At 29.3% G+C, this 20,232-nt stretch overlaps 1 protein-coding gene across 1 annotated transcript in view; it reads right to left on the reverse strand.

Annotated features, from left to right (window-relative positions):
- The window catches only part of LOC113367897 (T-box protein H15-like), a 52,928-nt gene extending 41,646 nt beyond the window's left edge, over window positions 1-11,282 (reverse strand). The window contains exons 1-3 of the mRNA XM_026609471.1: window positions 11,129-11,282; window positions 4,773-5,089; window positions 2,627-2,745 (exon numbers count right to left, since the gene is read on the reverse strand). Of these exons, the coding sequence (XP_026465256.1) occupies window positions 2,627-2,745; window positions 4,773-5,089; window positions 11,129-11,282 (590 nt within the window). The remainder of the gene's footprint in view (window positions 1-2,626; window positions 2,746-4,772; window positions 5,090-11,128) is intronic.
- Window positions 11,283-20,232: the final 8,950 nt, after the last annotated feature.

The following is a 20,232-nucleotide window of genomic DNA, read 5'->3' on the forward strand; positions in this document are numbered from 1 at the left end:
AATATTTTAAAAAAATGATTTTAAATTTTTTTAGCGTTATTAGAAAACTTTTTTGTTTATTTTATCACAAGCAAGTCGAAGTCTATAATAATAAATATTATTCCTTTAAGATTTTCGTCTAGTCTTATTTATTCAAAACAAGTTTCGAATAAAAATTAGCTCTTATTGTATTTTACCAAAATTTTTGATCTCTATATAGTAATTTTGAAATTTGAATTATTTTGATCTCTATATAGTAAATATAAGTATTTTTTCCTTATCTAATCTTACAGAAAATATTTGCATTATTCTTGTTGAGATTTGTAGTTTTTTCTGTTACATTTAGCATAATCAACATATAATTTAAATTTATTATGTCTGTATTTTCTTAATATCTATTTTTTAGTTAAAATGACTATGAAGTCCTTACCAGGCAATTTGTGATTATATGGAAATAAAAAAAACAGAGATTTCAAGAGTTATCATCCAGAAATAATATAAAGAGGTCCTTAAACCGTTCCTTGCGGCACTCCCACATACAAACAATTCATTTGCACCAAACGCATCAATCTATTACCCTATCTATTATTTTTCTATAGTGGCCCCTTTATGTTCAAATTCGTTTTCCCCTGTTTTAACTATCCTATATCATATTTTTCGATCAGTGATAGACAGCTAGCCACACACACGGGTTCACACACAGAATAATATAATACACTAAGAACGTTTATTATAAAAATCGAGATAACGTTCTCGGATCGTTGACGAATGGATTTTTTGAAAAGGTGACTTGACATTTAGAATGACAGACGAACGGATGATAAAAAACTATTTTAGATAGAATATACATATATGCATACATATATACATACATACATATATACATATATACATACATATATACATACATATACATATATACATACATATATATATATACATACATACATATATACATATAAACATACATACATACATATATACATACATGTATACATATATAGATACATATAGACACACATACATACATACATACATACATACATTCATACTTACATGCAGCTTTATGTGATATTTAAACTTTATAAGCAATATTGTTCAAAGTGATAAGTTAGGAAAATAAAATAATTTTAATTAAATTTTATAATTAAACCACTTCTCATAGACCTATAATATTTTAAGGTATTCATCTTGATTGTCAACTCTATCACCATGGAAACTTTTATCAAAATCCCAGAAGAGTAAATCTGAGATTCCCCTTGTAAGGGGACGTTTATAATCACGTGATCGATTTTTTAAGGATATTTAGTCGCCCCATACCCCTTCGTGGTGATAATTAAAATTACCCCTGCCCCCTCACCCACCAATCATTACGTATTTTTAGTTACAAGAAGAAATTGTAATTTTTATATTTTTTTTGTAGAATTTTTGGATTTATTTTAGTAACTCTGGTAAAATGTAAATACACGTGATATCTTGCTATAGCCCTCCCTCCCCAAGTAATTTTTCGTAATTTTTCATATTTTTTTGTAATTTTTTGTTAACCTTTCAACATACAGCGTCATCTCTGATACTGAGCATGTACTACAAACTAAGATTTTTTGTTTGACTGCTACTCATTTGTTTGATAGCTACTCATTATTCTCTGCTTAGTTAATTTTTAGTGACAAACCGGCATTATGTTCACTGTGATATTGTGCAAAAAAAGTAAAAAAAATAAGTTACTTGTTTCCTAACATTTCAATTGGAAAGCATCAAATCAATCACGTGTATCGTGCAAATTTTTATTTAATTTTATCAGCAGGCAATTTTTTTCTTCATCTTTTAATCACCAAACGAAATGTTACATAAAATGAAACCATCTGGTGGTGAAACGGAGTTCGCCCGGTTTGCTATGATATAAAAAATTATCTGAATACAAACAAAATATTTAATAGTTAGAAATATATATCAATTGCCTATTAAAAACTAATATAAACCGTTATTTATATAAATATGTGCATAACATAAAAACGAACATAGAAAATCGCGGTACAAATAATATTATGGGCGTGTTGCATTGTTCCCCATTCTAAATATACAAATATTTATTTATATATATATATATATATATATATATATATATATATATAAATGTGTATATATATACAGAAGTGAGAGAGAAGCCGTTTATTTAAGTCAACAATATCATAATAGTCGAGTCACTACCAAGTGACGTTTCGCAACGATTTCAATGGCCATTGTCAGGGAATTTACACACACGCGCTTTTCAATCGTCTTATTTGCTCTTTGTGGATATTGTGGTGTGTTTTTCTTGTTGTTGTTATGTTGTTGCTACTGCTAAACGGATATTAGGACTATTTGTTTAGGTGTAAATAAATAAATTTATGTTGTGACAATATGGGGAAAATTGATGAACCCGGGAGTTTTGTACATGTCCGATTGACATCGAGGAGCAGTGATATTAATTATAAAGCTAAGTTTTGTTATCGATACATATAAAAACTGTTAATGGTTGTTGATATTTGCCTCGTAGAAACTCTGTTAGTTTATTTATTTTTACTTTAAAAAAAACGCAAACGTTTTAAACGCAAAAAGTGAACTAGTAAATAGATATATAAAACTATAATTTTTATTTGTATCTTACCTTCCAGTTTTGGTAATGATCATTTCTGTCCCGAGATCGTGGAATTTGTCCCAAAGATCTTTCGTTTCTAAATGACACCGGACCGATCGCAGGTCGTCACTGTTACACCTGTCTCCTCTCTGAAATAGATAAAAATTGTTAAATCATTTTATGTATTATTTACATTAATATTTGACTAAGATCATTAAATATAATATTCTTCTACATTCATAATTTTAGACTACTTTGCTTTAAATTTCAAACTAGTGGGATGCATGGCATCGTACCTTAAGGCAAATTGATGGAACTTGCCGTACCGTAAATAAAAATCTGGATACGGAACCCAAAAAAATTACATAAAATGTGTACACCTTATTAAAATCTCTATCTCCGCTAAATGACATTTTTTTAACTTATTTTTATTGAGAGTCTATAATCTCTGGACCTGCGTTTCCAAAAATCAGTTCTTCATCTAATCAATACAAGTAAAATGTTTTTTGAATTATTAAAATCGGGCGCTCCGTTCTCTTAAAAACTGATTTACCGTTTTTGGCATTTTTTGCCTCGTATCTTCGGAACGGCTAAACCTGCCTTTGCCAAAAACTAATCAGCACGTCTCCTTATCAATACAAATCGAATGTTTTTTGAATTACCCAAATCGGTTGATCGGTGTTCCCGAAATCGTCGACGAAAATTTGTATCCGCACACACATATACATACATTTTTTCTATGGTATGCCAAAATATTCAGAAACCTTTGAAACGTAAATATATATAAAAATTTTCATTTTTGATTTTTTTGCGATTACTATAGCTTACCCTAAGGAAAGTTAATTAGCTACCTCAGAAATTTTAAGAATTAAAAATTATACTGGACGCGTGGACTGCATTTTTATGTGATTTTTTATGGTTCTGTAGATAATCATTATTTTCTTAATTAAATTTGATTAGAATGCGGTTTTATATTGCAACTTGCCAATAGGCATTACAATTATCAATTGAACGTCAATTTCAATGTTTAAAACAACTTTTCTTTTGTTGTAATTATATAAAATTATATAAATTATATAAAACAAATTATATAAAATTATATAAATTATATAAAATTATATAAAAATCAATAAATACAACTCGACATAGACAAAAATTTGATAATCAAAATTATATATTATTTTTATTTCGTTTTTACTATGACAATATATCTATAATAAATCGATCAACCGATTTGAATGATTCAAAAAACATTTTTCTTATATTGACCATCCCAGGTCAAGGATTTTGGAGATCCAATGAAAAAACGAAAGCATTACATTTGGCGGTCATAAATGATCAATAGACAAAAAAACTAATATTTTCTAAAATTTTAAAATTTGCTATTGTTTGAAATTAGGGTACGGAAAGTTACAGCAATTTTCCTTAAGGCGATACCATGCACCATTGGTTGAATTTTTGTTTTGTGTAAATTTGTAAACTCGTAAAGTATAGAAGAATGTGGCAAATTGGCAAATGTGCCCAAAAAAATCAAAAGTTTAATACCACAAATTTTGTCTAATTATTGTTTCTTTATCATAGTTATCTTTGAGTAATCGGCCGAAAATTGAAAATGAAAATTTTTGCATTTCTCGACGTTTTGAAGGTTTCTGAACATTTTGGCATAACTCAAAAAAAATGGATGCGTGTGTGTGTGTCCGCATTTTCCGTCAACTATTGAAAAATGTGAAAATGCCGCCAAGCTAAGCACAGTATAAGTGAAAATGTCGCACAGAATTATTTGCAAATGCGTTTAGACTGTGACTATACGGGAGCACTTTTTAAATTTTGTGCAAATTAGGCAACTGTTATTTTTTTAAATTGAATACGAAATGAAATGACGTTTGTTAATGTTCTGGAGATAAATTATGGATATTTATGATTTACATTTGATTTGCTCAGATATAACAAGATAGCATAAAAATAATGAAAGTTACAGAGTCTTTGTAATAATAAATTTGCAAACTTAAAATTTCTCGAATATTTCATTACGGTACGGGAAGTTTCAGCAATTTGTCTTAAGGCACGATGCCATACACCACTAGTTGTTTTTTAAATAATCAAGAATGCAACTCGCAGCAGGCAAATCATGCCCAAAAACCATACAATTATTCCCTCCTAAGTCTATTTCCCTTACCATGGGTATGTCCGGGCTGAGCCTTTCGCTGCCGCTCGGGCTGTTCGGCGGCGTCTGCTCCGTACCGCTCTCGTTCGGGTTGGACTTGTTCCCGGCGGGATTGCCGGCCGAAACGTTGCCACCACTGTTATTACTATTGTTGGACTGTTGATGTTGTTGCTGCTGTTTAGCAACGATCCTCGGACAATTGTTGTTGTTGATGTTGATGTTGATCGAGGAGGGACTCGTCGTGTGGGTCGAATTGGCGGTCGATTCGCTGTCCGAACATTGCTCGACGTCGACTTCGATGTCTTCGACGTCTTCGTTGGTCGGAGACACTGGTAATGGATAGAAAAAAAATAGTTAGTTGATTATATAATTGTTAAGAATTTTAGTTCTTTATTAGGGAATTTTGCAAATTGGACGTTTTTCGTGTATATTAGTTACAACTCTAAAAGTTGACTCAAGATCCTACAATAAATTCGATTCGGCTTTTAGTTCTTCTTTGGGGGCGTCCATTAATCACGTGAAGTTTTTAGGGGGAGGGGGGGTTTGACAAAAAATCACGAAATATCACGTGGGGGAGGGAGGGGTATAGTAAGATATCACGTGTATTTATTTTTTAGATATTTTTTTTAAAAAAGTTCAAACATTTTCAAAAATAATTAAAAAAAAATTACAGTTTTTTACGTACCTAAAAATACAGTTGATGTTTGGTGGGGGAGGGGGGGTAATTTTGAATATCACCATGTATCACCAAGGGGGAGGGGGGTCCAAAAATCCTTAAAAACTAGCTCACGTGATTAATGGACGCCCCCTTTGAGGAATTTTAAACAAAGTATCTCATAAATTTATTTCTGGTCAATAATTATATTCCACATAAAATATCTAAAACCTGACTTGAAATTATACTGATAGTCAGAATTTGAGACAAGGAATTAATTAATAAGCAAAATGTCTATTACGATGACAAGATTGTTTTAAAATTGGATTTATTTCTGGTTTATATTGGTGTTTTGCAAAAATAAACCAAAAAGTAATTAATTTGAGATGGTGCACCAAGGGTTTGATAGTTGAATTTTGAGACAAGCAATTTAGAAGTTTTGTTCCTCGGATTCTTAGTTCTTCATCCATGGATCTACAAATTGGATTTATTTGGTTAAAGTATAAAAAGTTGGTCCAAGATCGTATTTATTTTTGATTAAAACCTTAACCATAAGAAGGTGGTCCAAGATCGTGTAATAAACGCATCATAATTAGATTTTTAACAAGAAATTTAGACATTTCGACGAATCGGCTTTTAGTTCTGTATTAGGGTTTTTGAAGAAAGAATCTTACAGATTTATTTCTGACCAATAGTGATATTCTAAATAAAATATATAAAACTTGACATGAAATGACACTGAGAATTTGATATTTAGATTTTGAGACTTTGGAGTTTGAGGATTTGGAGTTTAGACTTTTGAATTCACGATTTTTGGTACATTATCCGAAAATGATTAAAATTGTCGTTGTGCTTTTATTTCTGATTTATAATAGGTATTATTTATAAATATTTTTTATGTTCTGCATAAAAATTTAAAAGTTGACTTAAGATCCTACTCCTGCATTGGATTTGGAAGTGAGCAATTTAGACGTTCTGGTGATACAAAGAATCTTGTGATTTATTTCTGATTTTATTAATGTTTTGTTAAAAAAATCTAATAGTTGAGATTTCGAGACAAGCAATTTAGACATTTCGATGATTAGATATAAAAAAACTAAATAAGCATAACTTTAACATCGTGTAAAAATGAAAAGACTGTCATCATCAATAAATCTACTATTTGAGCAGAAAAATTACTAACTAAAAGTGTAAGAAATTTTCTTAAATGCAATGATAAGAAATTATAGATGATAAGAAATTATATGTTAAAACGTAAAAGTAAAAAAAAAATTATAGATCCTTCTTATGATATATAGATATATTATGTCAGCATGAGTGATTTTACAATTTTGACAGAAAAATTACTAACTAAATGATTTTTTTTTTCAAAATGGTAGATCCATTGATGAATTTCATAAACATGAAAAAAATCATGTCGAAACGTGTAAACATAAATACACTATTGTTTTACTTTTTTTTACTTCTAAAATTTTATTCTATATATCTATTATATATATAATATATACATTTCGTCCAAAATTCTATTTTCGGTCCAATATTATATTTTTATGAAAATTATTAAAATATATATTTTTCATATTCGTTTTATTAAATTTAATTCAATTACGTGATTTGTTTTTTCAATGTTAAAGATAAGATACATAATTATTAAACGTCTTTTGAGGCTAAAAATATTTAAAAAAAATTGACATATTATATAACTCGGAACGAAGAATTTGATTCTATATTTTCAATTTGAAATAACGATTATAAACATACAGTTATTGCTTCAGTACAATAGCAATTCTTTTGAAAATCTCTAAGTATGTCCAAATTCCAAAAATCAAAAAGTTTTTTACACAACGAACAAAACTATGATTACTAATTCAACAGAATAATTTATGTACTAGTTATTTCTAATTTAATATTTTCTAACCAATGAATAAATATTATCAAAAATCCTTAATGATGGCTATTTAAAGTATTTATATAAAAATCATAATAGGTAGTTTTATTTATCTCTAGTATTTTCATAATATATCAAGTTTGTAAAATTGGTGGTCAATAGGCAATGGTAGTCAAGATGCAACAGTGGGGGCCCCGAACTAATACAATTTGTAATTTGTAAAATAAAGTCAAATGATATATTTGTTGTACTATAACTAAAGATGAAAAAATAGTGCATTTTATAAGAATAAGGCGACATTCACGCTTTTCGCCCTGAATAATTAAATAACTTATTCTATTCATAACCGTTTTTTCTGTTTGATTCGCCGTGAAATACCACACACAATGACCAGAATCGTCTTTTTTGAAATCCCAAATACAATTAGATAGATTCTTCGTTTCGATAAAACGTCAAAAATGTCAAAAGTATCAAAAATGTCGTCCCCGGGCAATTACGTATTATTAGTCAGATCACTGAGGATGAATTCGTTCCGCCGGTTCGAGGGAATTGATAATTGTACCGAAACCGAAAAAAATAGGAATCAAAATCTAAGAGATAGATTTTGGGAGCAGGAAACTGAGGTGTGAGCTTGATTCGATATTGATTTTTTTATATTGACATCAATAATTTTGATAAATGATTTTTTTATAAAACCTAAGTGGGTCGTAATTTTTATTATAAAAAGCTTCAAAAATAAGATTTTTTTTTTATCCAGATCTCATAAAACAATTATTTCTATTATACATAAACATTATTCTATTCTATTATTATTATACATTAAACATTATTCTATTATACATATACATAAATATTATATTTCGAATTTCCTCGCTCCCAATGGCTCAAATGGTTCCAAATAGATGAAAAACAATTCTATGAAAGTTTTAGCTCTTAATATTAACTTTTAGAATGAGCGCAATTCAATCAAAGTTTTGTATGGAAATAGCATGAACAATTTTTTAAAAGTTTTGCAAAGCGTTGAATTTTTAATAAAAGATTACACGAATTTTCACTTTTAATCCATTTGTCGCTAAGTTATACCTAAAAATTTTTTTTTTTTAATTTTCTAATTTTTTTCCGAACAATTTCCATACTTAGTTTGATTGAATTGCGCACTATCTAAAAGTTAATATTAAGAGCTAAAACTTTCAGAGAATTATTTTTTGTCAATTTGGAACCATTTGAGCCTTTGGGAGCAAGGAAATTCGTAATAGTCCATATTAAGGACCACCCTAATATACATATATATGTATATATATACGTTTCGTTACAGATTGTTAGTTGTTCATTTAGTGCTTCATTTAACTTAAATTCAATTCAATGCATATATTAGTACATATATACAAATTCATAAAAATAAGTATCTCCTAATGATGGTATCAAATTCCGATCGAAACGTGTGATCAGCCTTATAAAATCCTCGACACGACTCTAATTCCCAATTTATTAAAAATAAAACGCGTACCCCAAATTAACCAATAAATATTTAAAATTATTCCCCCCATAATCGATTTCCGCACACGTTTCGATTTTAACGATTCGCCTCCGACGGATGCTCATATAAGATTCGTTCTTATAAGATTCTTATCGGAAATCCTGCAGAGGAAAGAAATAACCTAATTATCGGAAATTACAGGTCTCCGGTAAGAGATAGAGGTCTCTTGAGGTCTCTCTCAGGGACCTCCGAAATGTATAATTCGGAAATTATTATTTGACAGAGACAATGAAAGGGTCTTCGAAGCCGACGTTGGCCGGAGATTATGTAATTAGAGGAAAAAAATTATATGTGAATGGATATGTATATATATATATATATATATATATATATATATATATATATATATATATATATATATATATGGGTGTAAGTGATTTAAAAATTATAGTTCTGTTCAAACGCTTCGTTTTTATCTAAGGTGTCATCTTTAGAGATATTTTGTTTAATAAAATGTTGACCCCATGAAAGTAAAGTTCAGAAAAAAATAGCAACATGTGATTTAGGTTTTTTGTCAAGTTCACCAATTTGCAAATATTTGCAAAATAAATTCATATCAACAATTAAAGAAATCCAATTATTAGAAAATTTAAAGAAAAAAATAAAAATTTTAGTCGATTTTTTAAATTTAATTTTAAAGCACTTTATATTATTACCTACTAATTTTATAGTTAATATTTGGTAACAAACGTTTTATTTTTATTCATTGCATCATTTTCAGTTTCTATATGTGTATAACAATAATTTTAGCTATTTTTTTGTTTTGTAAATTATTGCAAAAATGTGAATTGTTAAACAATTACATGAAAGCAAATGTGATTTGAGATTTTTTTACATTTGTTCTTAGGCAGGACTTGGTAATATATTTTTTTTTTTTTATAAAAATCTATCTATAAAGAAAATATTACTTACTAAATATATAATTTTTATTTGAATTCGAACGTTTCACTATTATTCATCGTGTCATCTTCAGTGACTTTTTATCTCAAAAATAAATAATTAGTAAAATTTGAAGAAAAAAATTGGGTGTTAGTAACTCAGATTTTTTTGTATTATGCTCATTATTAATTATTGAATTGTTAAAATTATTAAATCATCAAATAAGGAAAGATTTTATATTATAACATAGAAATTAAAATGGAAATGTTTGAATGAATTGGAAAATTTAAGTATTTAATTTTGAATTCTGTCGCATTTTCGATGATTTTTTTTAAATACATTAATACAATTTAAAAATGTGGAACTTTTGTAATTAGATAAATCTTTCTGAACGTTTTTCTTTTATTTCAATCTTTCTGAAAGATTTTCTATAAAATTCTCAATTAGAATTTATGAAGTATTTGAAATAATTAAATAAATCAATAAATTATATTAAAATAAATTATTTTAGATTGAAGTTAAAAATGTGACCAGTATAAAATAAAATTAATTACTCATTTAAAACTAACTGTGTGCATTTCTAGAAATGTTAAAATAATTAACTGGTTAATATTCAACCTTTTTCACTTTTGATTAGTGAATCCCAAACTAATAAAACAATTTAAAACAGATTTAGTGTTTTTAACAAATTCATAGATATGTTCTATCCGTCGCAAACGTTTTATAACAAAATATCTTATGCTGTAATATAAAACAAATAGCACTTTAAATTTAACACTTTAATAAAAAATAATTTTAATTTTTTAGTCAGATTTCTTATTTGTAATAATTATTCTATACTTTATATAATTTCTCGTATTATTTTAGTTCTGAGAAAATGCTTATTTGAAATCTTATACAAAACTTTTGGAAACTATTTTTTGTTGATAACTTGTAAATCTTATTATTAGAATTATATAATTGAATATAAAATCATTAAGACGATTTTTTACAAAGCGTTTTACAATGTGTTTTATTATCGACACATTAATTTGAATAATTTTTTTATACATAAATTCAATTAATCTTAATCCTATGGAAACGTTTAAATAAAATCTTAGTAACAATTTTTCGTTATTAACTAATTAATTTTATTATAAAATTTAACGAGTCAACAGAATTCCTGAATTTATATAAATACCTGTATTACATTATTATTTAAATTCTTTTTACGACGATGTGTAAAAGAAATTGTTTTACAAAATATATACTTGACATTGTCCTCAAAACTTTTAAATACCGTCTGAACCACTCTGTTAAACCTTCGACAAACATTTCTATCATATACCCAAAACTCTAAACAGTCCTTATATCCAACAAATTTTTCAAATTTCCCCAAATTTCTATTTTTTTCTATTTTTCAAACTTACAATTTTGCTGCTGCCGCTCCCTGTCCCTCTTGGCTTTCGACATGATAGCCGCTATCGAAAAATCGGTGCTACGCGTCAATTTATTGGGGGCGTTTGCGTTCGTGCTTGGGGGCGCGGGCGGTGCCCCGGGTCTCGGCTGTGCCCCCAAAATCATCTCGAATCCTTTAGGAATTTTTGAGAGCAAACCGCAAGTCTTTACGACTTTTTTTAACGGAGATATTAAGGGAAATAGAGGACTATGTCATCATAAAAGACACATTTAGTTTAGAAAAATTATTAATTTATTTATTTTGTACACTGCACTAAAGTTCACTGTGAGTTCATAAGTCTAAAATTTTAGTACTAATTGTTTGTAACACGTATATTTTTGGAAATTTCTAACGAGAAACTCGTGATGGGATTTTTTGTAGTGTTTGTGTTAGTTTTAACATAAAACTATTTTACTATTTATTTACTAAATTAACACAATTCTTTACAATTTTTTTAAAGTCCAATATCACCTATAACACGACAAGACCCATACAAATTTTATGTGCAATTCCATGGTCCTGAAATGAACCTGGCGGGTTTTTAGTGTGATCCTGATTAAGCCCTAACCAATGAATTATTTGTTTTGGGATCAATTTTGCACTAAATTTATTAGCAACAAATAGTTGTTTATATTTTTTTTATTCAAACAAATTATGTGTTTTTCTAATGTGTATCACAAAACTTGTCAATTTTGTTGTTCAATGTACCAAATTGTACAATTTTGGTGCTCCGACCGACCTGTATCCTTGCCAGGCCGCGTGTTCGACAAAGTTTTAGAACCACTTGCACTTGTATCAAAAATCTATTATTTCACACAATAACAACTAAAACCTTCTTCTATCAATATCCATAAACCTTTCCCCACAATTTTTTCAAAAATCACATTTTTTTCCAAAAACCACACGCGCGTTTCTATGTACACGTCTACACGATCCAACAGTACATACGTTACTGACTGCTCCACAAATAACACTTTTCGATCTGCTCGCCCTACTCTTTACAAATCTAACCTCTAATTGGTCGGGCGTGTTCTCTACATATCCTGCGATTGGTTGCAGCAGCGTTGTTTTAGGTCGTTCCTTTTTCCCGAGACAAAATATTACCCCTGCCGAGGTCAATAGAGGGTACGCTGGAGGCGGAGTGTGAGTCTTCGGTTGTCGGCCTTCTTCTGAACTGGAGGAGGAGTACGGTGTGTGTGAGTGTGTGTGAGTGTGAAAAAGAGGAGGACTCGAACAGTGGAGGACAAAAGAAGGGTCTTGGGGTAAAGGAGAGTTATACGGATTTTGGAGATTCCAGGATATTTGGTGTTAAAAATATTTTTGGAATTCGAGGTTATGACCCAAAAGGTCCATGTTGTTCTATTTTGCAGTTGCAAGTATTGTTATATGAGCTGGATATTAATGGACGAGTTTATGGTCCAGCATATCCTGATTTTTCTATATCCTGGTAGAATCGTTAGCACCCGTGTTGAAGATTTTTATGAAGATCCGTAGTAAAATGATAACATGTATGGTATGGTATTGCGCCTTAAGGCAAATTGCTGGAACTTCTCGTACCGTAATGAAATATTCGAGATATTTAAACGTTTTCAAATATATTATTACAAATAGTGTAACTTTCATTATTTTTACTATCTTGTTATATATGAGCAAATCTATTGTAAATTATAAATAAATCAATTTATCTCCAGAACATTAACAATCGTCATTTTGATTGATTGATTTCAATAACAATTTTGAACAATTAGCCATAACTAGATTAATTAGAAATAAATGGATCAATTAGTAATAATGAAATCAATCGATTGAATAGAATTTTATCAAATGGCAAAGATTTTACTAAGTAGGAATTTGTTACTTCTCTAAGAAGAATTTTGTTTTTGTTTGACAATTATTCTATATGATAATCAGCAGTTCTAGAAGATCCGAAAATTTTAGTTGCAATTTGTTCAACTTGAATAAACAATGCTAGTCAATTTCATGGTTTATTATCAGGTTCATGATATTAGCTAATAACAAACGTACCTACATCTTTAGTAAAATTAACAAACTTATTGACCACAATAATTTACCTGACTTTGAAACTTACTCTGGTATCAGCTGTTTGTTATACTTGGAAAAAAATATTTTATAAATTAGGATATTGACAGGTCCAGCACAACTTTTTATATATATATATATATATATTTTATTGACTTCCTCTAATTATAAATTTAGCCATTTACAATACATCTTAACTCCAATATTTTCTATGTAATTTTAAATATACATATTTATATTTTAATTTTTGATCTAACAGCACAACTATTGATACTATTTTTACAAAATCAAAAACTTATTTCAACATCGAACATCTTAGAAATTTGCTGTAATAAATTAATTGTATGGAATGCGACAGAATTTATATCGGTGAAACTTGCCAAAATGTAATAAAACGACTTTAATTAATTTTTTAAACCGAACATACTACGTTTTGAAGAAAAATGATTTGAAAATCAAATTAGCGAAGGAAATTTAACAAACATTTATAATAAGATAGTAATGAACAAACGAATGATCTCAGTGCGATATGCGATACAAATATTTGTTTTCTGGATTGTGTTTTATAATTTTTAATGATGCAATAAGAATTGTGCAAAAAATTTACAATTACAAATCACATAAGTTAGAATTTTGATAAAAATATATATATATATATATATTTTTTAAATATTCTTATCATTATATCTCATAATCAGGCTAGTCTACAGATTTATCGTAATGTATACTTAAACCTATATAAAAATTATTATGTCACTAAAACAGTGTAAAATTGTTTTAAATATGACTATGTATTTTTATATATATATATATATATATATATATATATATATTATATATATATATATATATATATATATATATATATATAAATTGCCGCGTGTCTGTCTACATATATCCAATTAAGTTCGTCTATTCCCAAGGCATTTGCGGCTAGTCGGCAATTTCGACAAAAGGATCGATTCGAATCCTCTTTCATTTATATTCCTTCTGTGCGAACTACAAATCCTACCAAAAACCCCTTTCTATCACCACGATATTTTACATCTCTGGAAAAACATGCGCGAGTCGAACTCCTATGGAAGAAATAGACCAGGAACAACAACTGTAATAGTAACAGATAATCCTCTTATTATAAGGAGAATGTTGTTTTCGCCAGATTTTCCGATTTGCTAATTTTGTTTTAAGTCATTTCGAATTGTTTGAGATTAAATTTGAAAAATTGATGTGGGCCTTATCACATTATACCAATGAGCTTTTCCTAGAAAAGAAATAGACCAGAAACAACAACTGTAATAGTAACAGATAATCTTTTTTTATAATAAGGGGATGGTTGTTTTCGCCAGATTTTCCGATTTGCTAATTTTGTTTTATGTCATTTCAAATTGTTGGAAACCAAATTTGGAAAATTGATGTCATTTTTTCCTAGCCATCGATAGATGTCGTTTTCTCAAAAAATAGAGGCAGCGACTTACCAAGATAGAGAAACGTCGAACAAACAAACAAACTGTAGTTGAATATTTTCAGTTTGTTTTTTCGTCTCTCAGAACGAACAGTCGGAGACAAATTCCTGTGACCACACGCAAATCGAACAGCATGGGGTCTAAGAGACCCGAGACCAGAGTCCGAGTGGTAAAAAAGTAGAGGTCTATAATATAATCCACCTCGGTACTTACGTTTGTATGTATGTATGGAAATATGCATATATCAATTTGTTAAAGAGATCTGTAGGAAGTGTTTGGAATCATATGGAGATATTGTAGATATCAAAAAAAAATTCAATTGAGTGTATAATTTATTTTCATCAAGCCGAAGGAGAATTTGCGTCTTCTGACTTCTGTCTAAATCTTGAATTTGAATGAATTTTCTTCAAAATGTAGTATAGACCGGTTAAAAAATCTACATGATTAAATTTGCTGATATGTTCTGTAAACATTGTTTTAAATTGTTTGGCCCTTTTTGATTTTTTTCAATGTCGTCCAAGTCATTTTATTAATTTTTCAATAGTTTCACCGATATAAGTTGAGTCGCGGACTATACAATTAATTTGATACAATAATTCCAGATTTTATGGCATTTATCAATTAGCAATAACTTGTAACTAGATAAATCAGCAATAGTGTCATTAATATGTACTAATTTGTACACATTTGTACTTTTAATAAGTAGAAACCAGATAGATAAATCAGTAAATTGCAATATCTGGATGTATTACTAATAACTTCTAGATTTACAAATAGATTGATCAATTGGTAATAACTAGAACGATTAAAAATAGTTCAATAACAATTTTGGACAATTAGCAATAACTAGATCAATTAGTTCCAAGTCGTTTGAGACCAAAATTGGAAAAAGTATGATCGGTAAAATTTGAGTTTTTTTCTCCAAAAACGGTTGCACTGTATTCACAAATTTTAAAGCCATTTGATGGAACTTTATCAAGATCGCCTTCGATTAGTTTCTGAAACTATTTTTTTCTAATTAGCAGATGAATTCTAAATGTTTTCATTGCATTTCTCGACGTTTTGAAGGTTTCTGAACATTTTACTGTCATACCTCAGAAAAAAATAGATGAGTGTGTGTGTTTTGTATGTCCGCATTTTTACCACGTTTTCGGGCGCACGGATCAACCGATTTGAACGGTTCAAAAACATTCGATTCCTATTGATAGGGAGATGTGCTGATTAGTTTTTGGCAAAGGCAGCTCTAGCCCTTACGGAGATACGGAGCAAACAAGAAAACAAGAGCAGAAGTAGAAATCGAGTTTTTGAGGGAACTGAGTATCCGATTTGAATAATCCGAAAAACATTCAATTTGTAATGATTGGCAGAAGAAGTCATTAGTTTTTGGCAAAGGCAGGTCCAGCAATTTAGAAGATACAGATCTCAATGTACAAAAAATGCAGTTTTTTAGAGAATTAAGCATCCGATTTGAATGATTTGAAAAACTTTATGCTTGGTTTGACAAAAAAATTATTTCAAATCTTTTTTTAATTTTTTGTATATCGAAAACAATTCAAATTTTAATTTTGATTTTGGCTGAAGTTCTAAAGCTCACTTACATACTTTAAATAAATAATCTTAACTTTGTAATTCAGTTTATATCATTCTCATAAATAAATATTAGACAATGTTACAGTATTTATAATAATCAATTTGAAAACATTCAATATTCCTCGAACATTTCGTTACGCTGCGGGAAGTACTAGCAATTGCCTTAAGGCACGATGCCATACACCACTAGTTTCAATATTCAAATTCTTCAAAAGTTTTCAATATTTTTAAAAATGTTAAAAATATCAAACTTCTCAAAATTCTCAAAAAAATCTATTTTTTCTTTTCTAGACTATCAAAAATATTAAGATATAAGATAAGACGGTACGGGAAATTCCAGCAGTTTTCCTCAAGGCGCGATGCCATACACCCCTAGTTTTAATTTACTTATATGTTTAAGATTGAATAATACTTTAAATGAAAAATAAAATTTAATAAATTAAAATATGTGCTTCTTTGTCACATCACATCTCCTAAATTTTGTTTAGTGCTCTAAGTTCGGTTAATTCTTGAGGCGTAACACAAAATCACCCCTTAAAAATAATTCATTTTATATATACATATATATGTATATGTATGTATTATGTGTGTGTGTGTATGTATATTTATAAATTTCCAGGTTCAAGTAGCGTGTAACACCTCGTGCGACACAGATCAGTTCTTCCCTTTTTTTCCCTACATTTCAGATGTCCTCCTATCCATATTTCTATTCAGGTATCTGTTACGATTTCTGTTTCGGTTTAGGTAATAACAATAATATAATAGGCCTATATATGCCTATTTCTGACAATGGGCCAAATTGAATGGAATAATCCAATTTTAGAGGCAAAACCACACACATTGTCAGGGGATGACTGACTCTGCTGGAGAATGGATCGATGGATCGAGTAGATGTGATTTATTGGATTATTAGATGAAATGAGTTTAGATTTTGATATAAATACCTTGTTGACACAAACTTTGGATACTTAACCACTATACTACAAATCAAGCACCAAGACAAGACAATAGTCTTGAGCACTGCGATTTTGGTCAGCCTTATCTATTAGTTAGTATTTCCCATATGAATAAGAAATTATTATTACCCGAAAACAATAACTTTAATATATGTATAAGTATATTTTCCAAATGATTTGAATAATATTAAATTCAAAACGAGCAGAGAGGACCACACAGCAACTACATGAGTAGCTGGCAAAAACCCTTCCCTTTTATGTTACTTTACAACTCGATATGATTTACGATGTGTTTTGTCACATGAAATAATAATAAGGCAGATATATAGGTATATGTATGATGTATATGTATATATATAGTTATAAGTACTACTGGCAATAATATAAAAAAAAATGCAAGTGTCAATCCAATTATTATTATTAATATCTATCTATCTAGTTGTATGCGGAATTTTGCCTTAAGGGAATTTGCAAAAACTTGCTGATATGTGTAAATAATCGACTTGGTCGATGCGAATTGGAATTTAGCGTCTTTGAAAATTGTATAAATTCAGTTTTAATTTTGATCAAACTTTAGTAAGTCTTAAAATTGATCCACTTTTCCTAGTACAATATAATAGGATGTTCATCAAGACCAAGAGCTCTCTATGCAAAGTTTCATAAAAATCGTGAAAAAATGGATCAACAAAAAATTGATGGCAAAAAAGAGTTCTTAATGATTTTCACAAAAAACGAATAATTCCGATTTCCAAATTAAAAACTGATACATTCAAATGATTTTTGAGTTTTCAAAATCTGCTTTAGAGTTTTGGCGAAAATTCTGATTAAAAATTTTAAATTGTATATTAATTTTAAAGATCGTAATTTAAACATTTTTCTGGATCACCAAAACCACTGGATTGCCTTTGAGTCAATTGATCCCTTTGTCAATAAAATTCAAATGTTTTTTGAAACTAATTGGATACTCTGGTCTCTCACAAACTTAATTGGCATTTTTGGCACTTTTTGCTCCGTATCTCCAAAACAGCTGGACCTACCTTTGCCAAAAACTAATCAGCATATCTCCTTATCAATAGGAGTCGTATGTTTTTTGAATCATTCGAATCAATTGATCTGTGTTGCCGAAACCGTCGACGAAAAATTGTATCTGCACATACATACACACACATACAAAAAATGTTCAGAAACTTTTGAAACGTAAAAGTATATAAAAATGTTTTTTTCGATTTGTTGCGGTTACTATTATAACTTACACTACGGGAAGTTAATAATATTAACAATTACACTTTATAATATTTTTATTTCATTTTGTGTGATCGCTAGTCAGGTTGTCTAGTATATATCTTCTATCCATGATGAGTTGTTACAAAACCGATTCCGGAATTTAATCTATCCATCAAATTTTTTTTCTGAATCGTGAAGAAATTGATATCGACGTGCTCTTTGTGCGACCTCTTCGCAGGGACCCCCATGGGACCCACAGGTTTGGGGTCACAACAATCACAAGTGTCAAAACTTTAACGACCACACACGGAAGATAAAAGAAGATTGTAAAATATATATATGAAAAATAGATAAAAATTTCTAGTTGGTGAAAAAATATTTACAATTTTTCGACTTCATTTATTATCTCGTGTCCAATTTTTACTGGGTCATCTTTTGGGTCTTCTGCAGACCGCAGATGTTTGCAAAGGTGTCGCCCGCATGTTTTGACCTTAAATATTTCAATACAAAAGAGGCACAAGTCATGTCCACACTTTTACACCCGCGCAAAATTTATGGAGGCGAAAAAATGCGAAAAACAGGACCAAATTGGGAAGAAATAATAACAAAAAATGGAAAATCATAGGAAATTGGGGCATGGGATATTAATTAATATTTTACTAAATTTCTGTAGGTGAAGTGATCTGCGTTGGGTAAAAGTTAAGTTGGTCCTTTTTGCCCCACCCACTTGTAGGGTTTTATAAAGGTTTTATAACAAAAAAACAGTTGAATCTAACTTAAACATAAAAATACATCTTATAAGACAATTAAATTACGTTTGCTTAAAAATTATATTAAGGTTTCGTAAACTAAATAATAGTGCTCACCACTTCAAAAACAAAGAACGTAAGAAAATACTCGAACATTGTTTTTATCTCCTGATATCGACGTCGTAACAATTAAGGTGATGCCTGGTTACATATATTTTGCCCTCTACTTTCAAATATTGTTGTTAAAAAATTCCTAACTTTATTTGAGCCCCACTCTACCCTAATATTTAATTTTTAAGTAATAGTAATCGCAAAAAAATCGAAAATGAAATTTTTTATATATCTTCACGTTTCAAAACCTTCTGAACATTTTGGCATACCTTGAAAAAATGGATGTATGTGTGTGTGTGTGTGTATGTGTGCGAAACGCGGATGAAGCGCTTTGAATAATTCAAAAAACATTCGATTTGTATTGATAAGGAGACGTGCTGATTAGTTTTTGGCCAAGGCAGGTCTAGCCGTTCTAAAGATACGGGGCAAAAAGTGCCAAAAATGGTAACTCGGTTTTTAAGAGAACGGAGCGTCCGATTTGAATAATTCAAAAAACATTTTACTTGTATTAACAGAAGAACTGCTCGAATTTTCATGAAGACAGGTCTAGCGGTTTCGGAGATCTAGTAAAAAAGTAAAAAAATGCCATTTCGTCTCGATGCAGTTAATGCAGAACGATTGCTTCGAAAAAAAGTTCAGAATTTCCAAAATATTTCAAAATAAATTTTTCTTCAAAAAGTCTTTTTTTTTCAAAAAAAAGTGAAATTTTGTCAAAAATTTATAGTTTCTCAAAAATGTTAATCTTTTTTTAAAAAAAAATAATTTTTGGTACGGGAAGTTTCAGCAATTTGCCCTTAGGCACGATGCCATACACCACTAGTTTTTTATTATTATCCAGTACGTCTCTGTCAACTAGGGGTTCCGTACCAAATTCAATACAATACTCAATTGTAGGTGTAAATTTTTACAAAACTTCGTCACGCTCCTTTTCTCTGTCCAAAA

This window comes from Ctenocephalides felis, unplaced genomic scaffold (genome assembly GCF_003426905.1).
Source record: "Ctenocephalides felis isolate EL2017-DRISC unplaced genomic scaffold, ASM342690v1 CF-g0.4_SCAFFOLD_01170, whole genome shotgun sequence".
Lineage (NCBI taxonomy): Eukaryota > Metazoa > Arthropoda > Insecta > Siphonaptera > Pulicidae > Ctenocephalides > Ctenocephalides felis.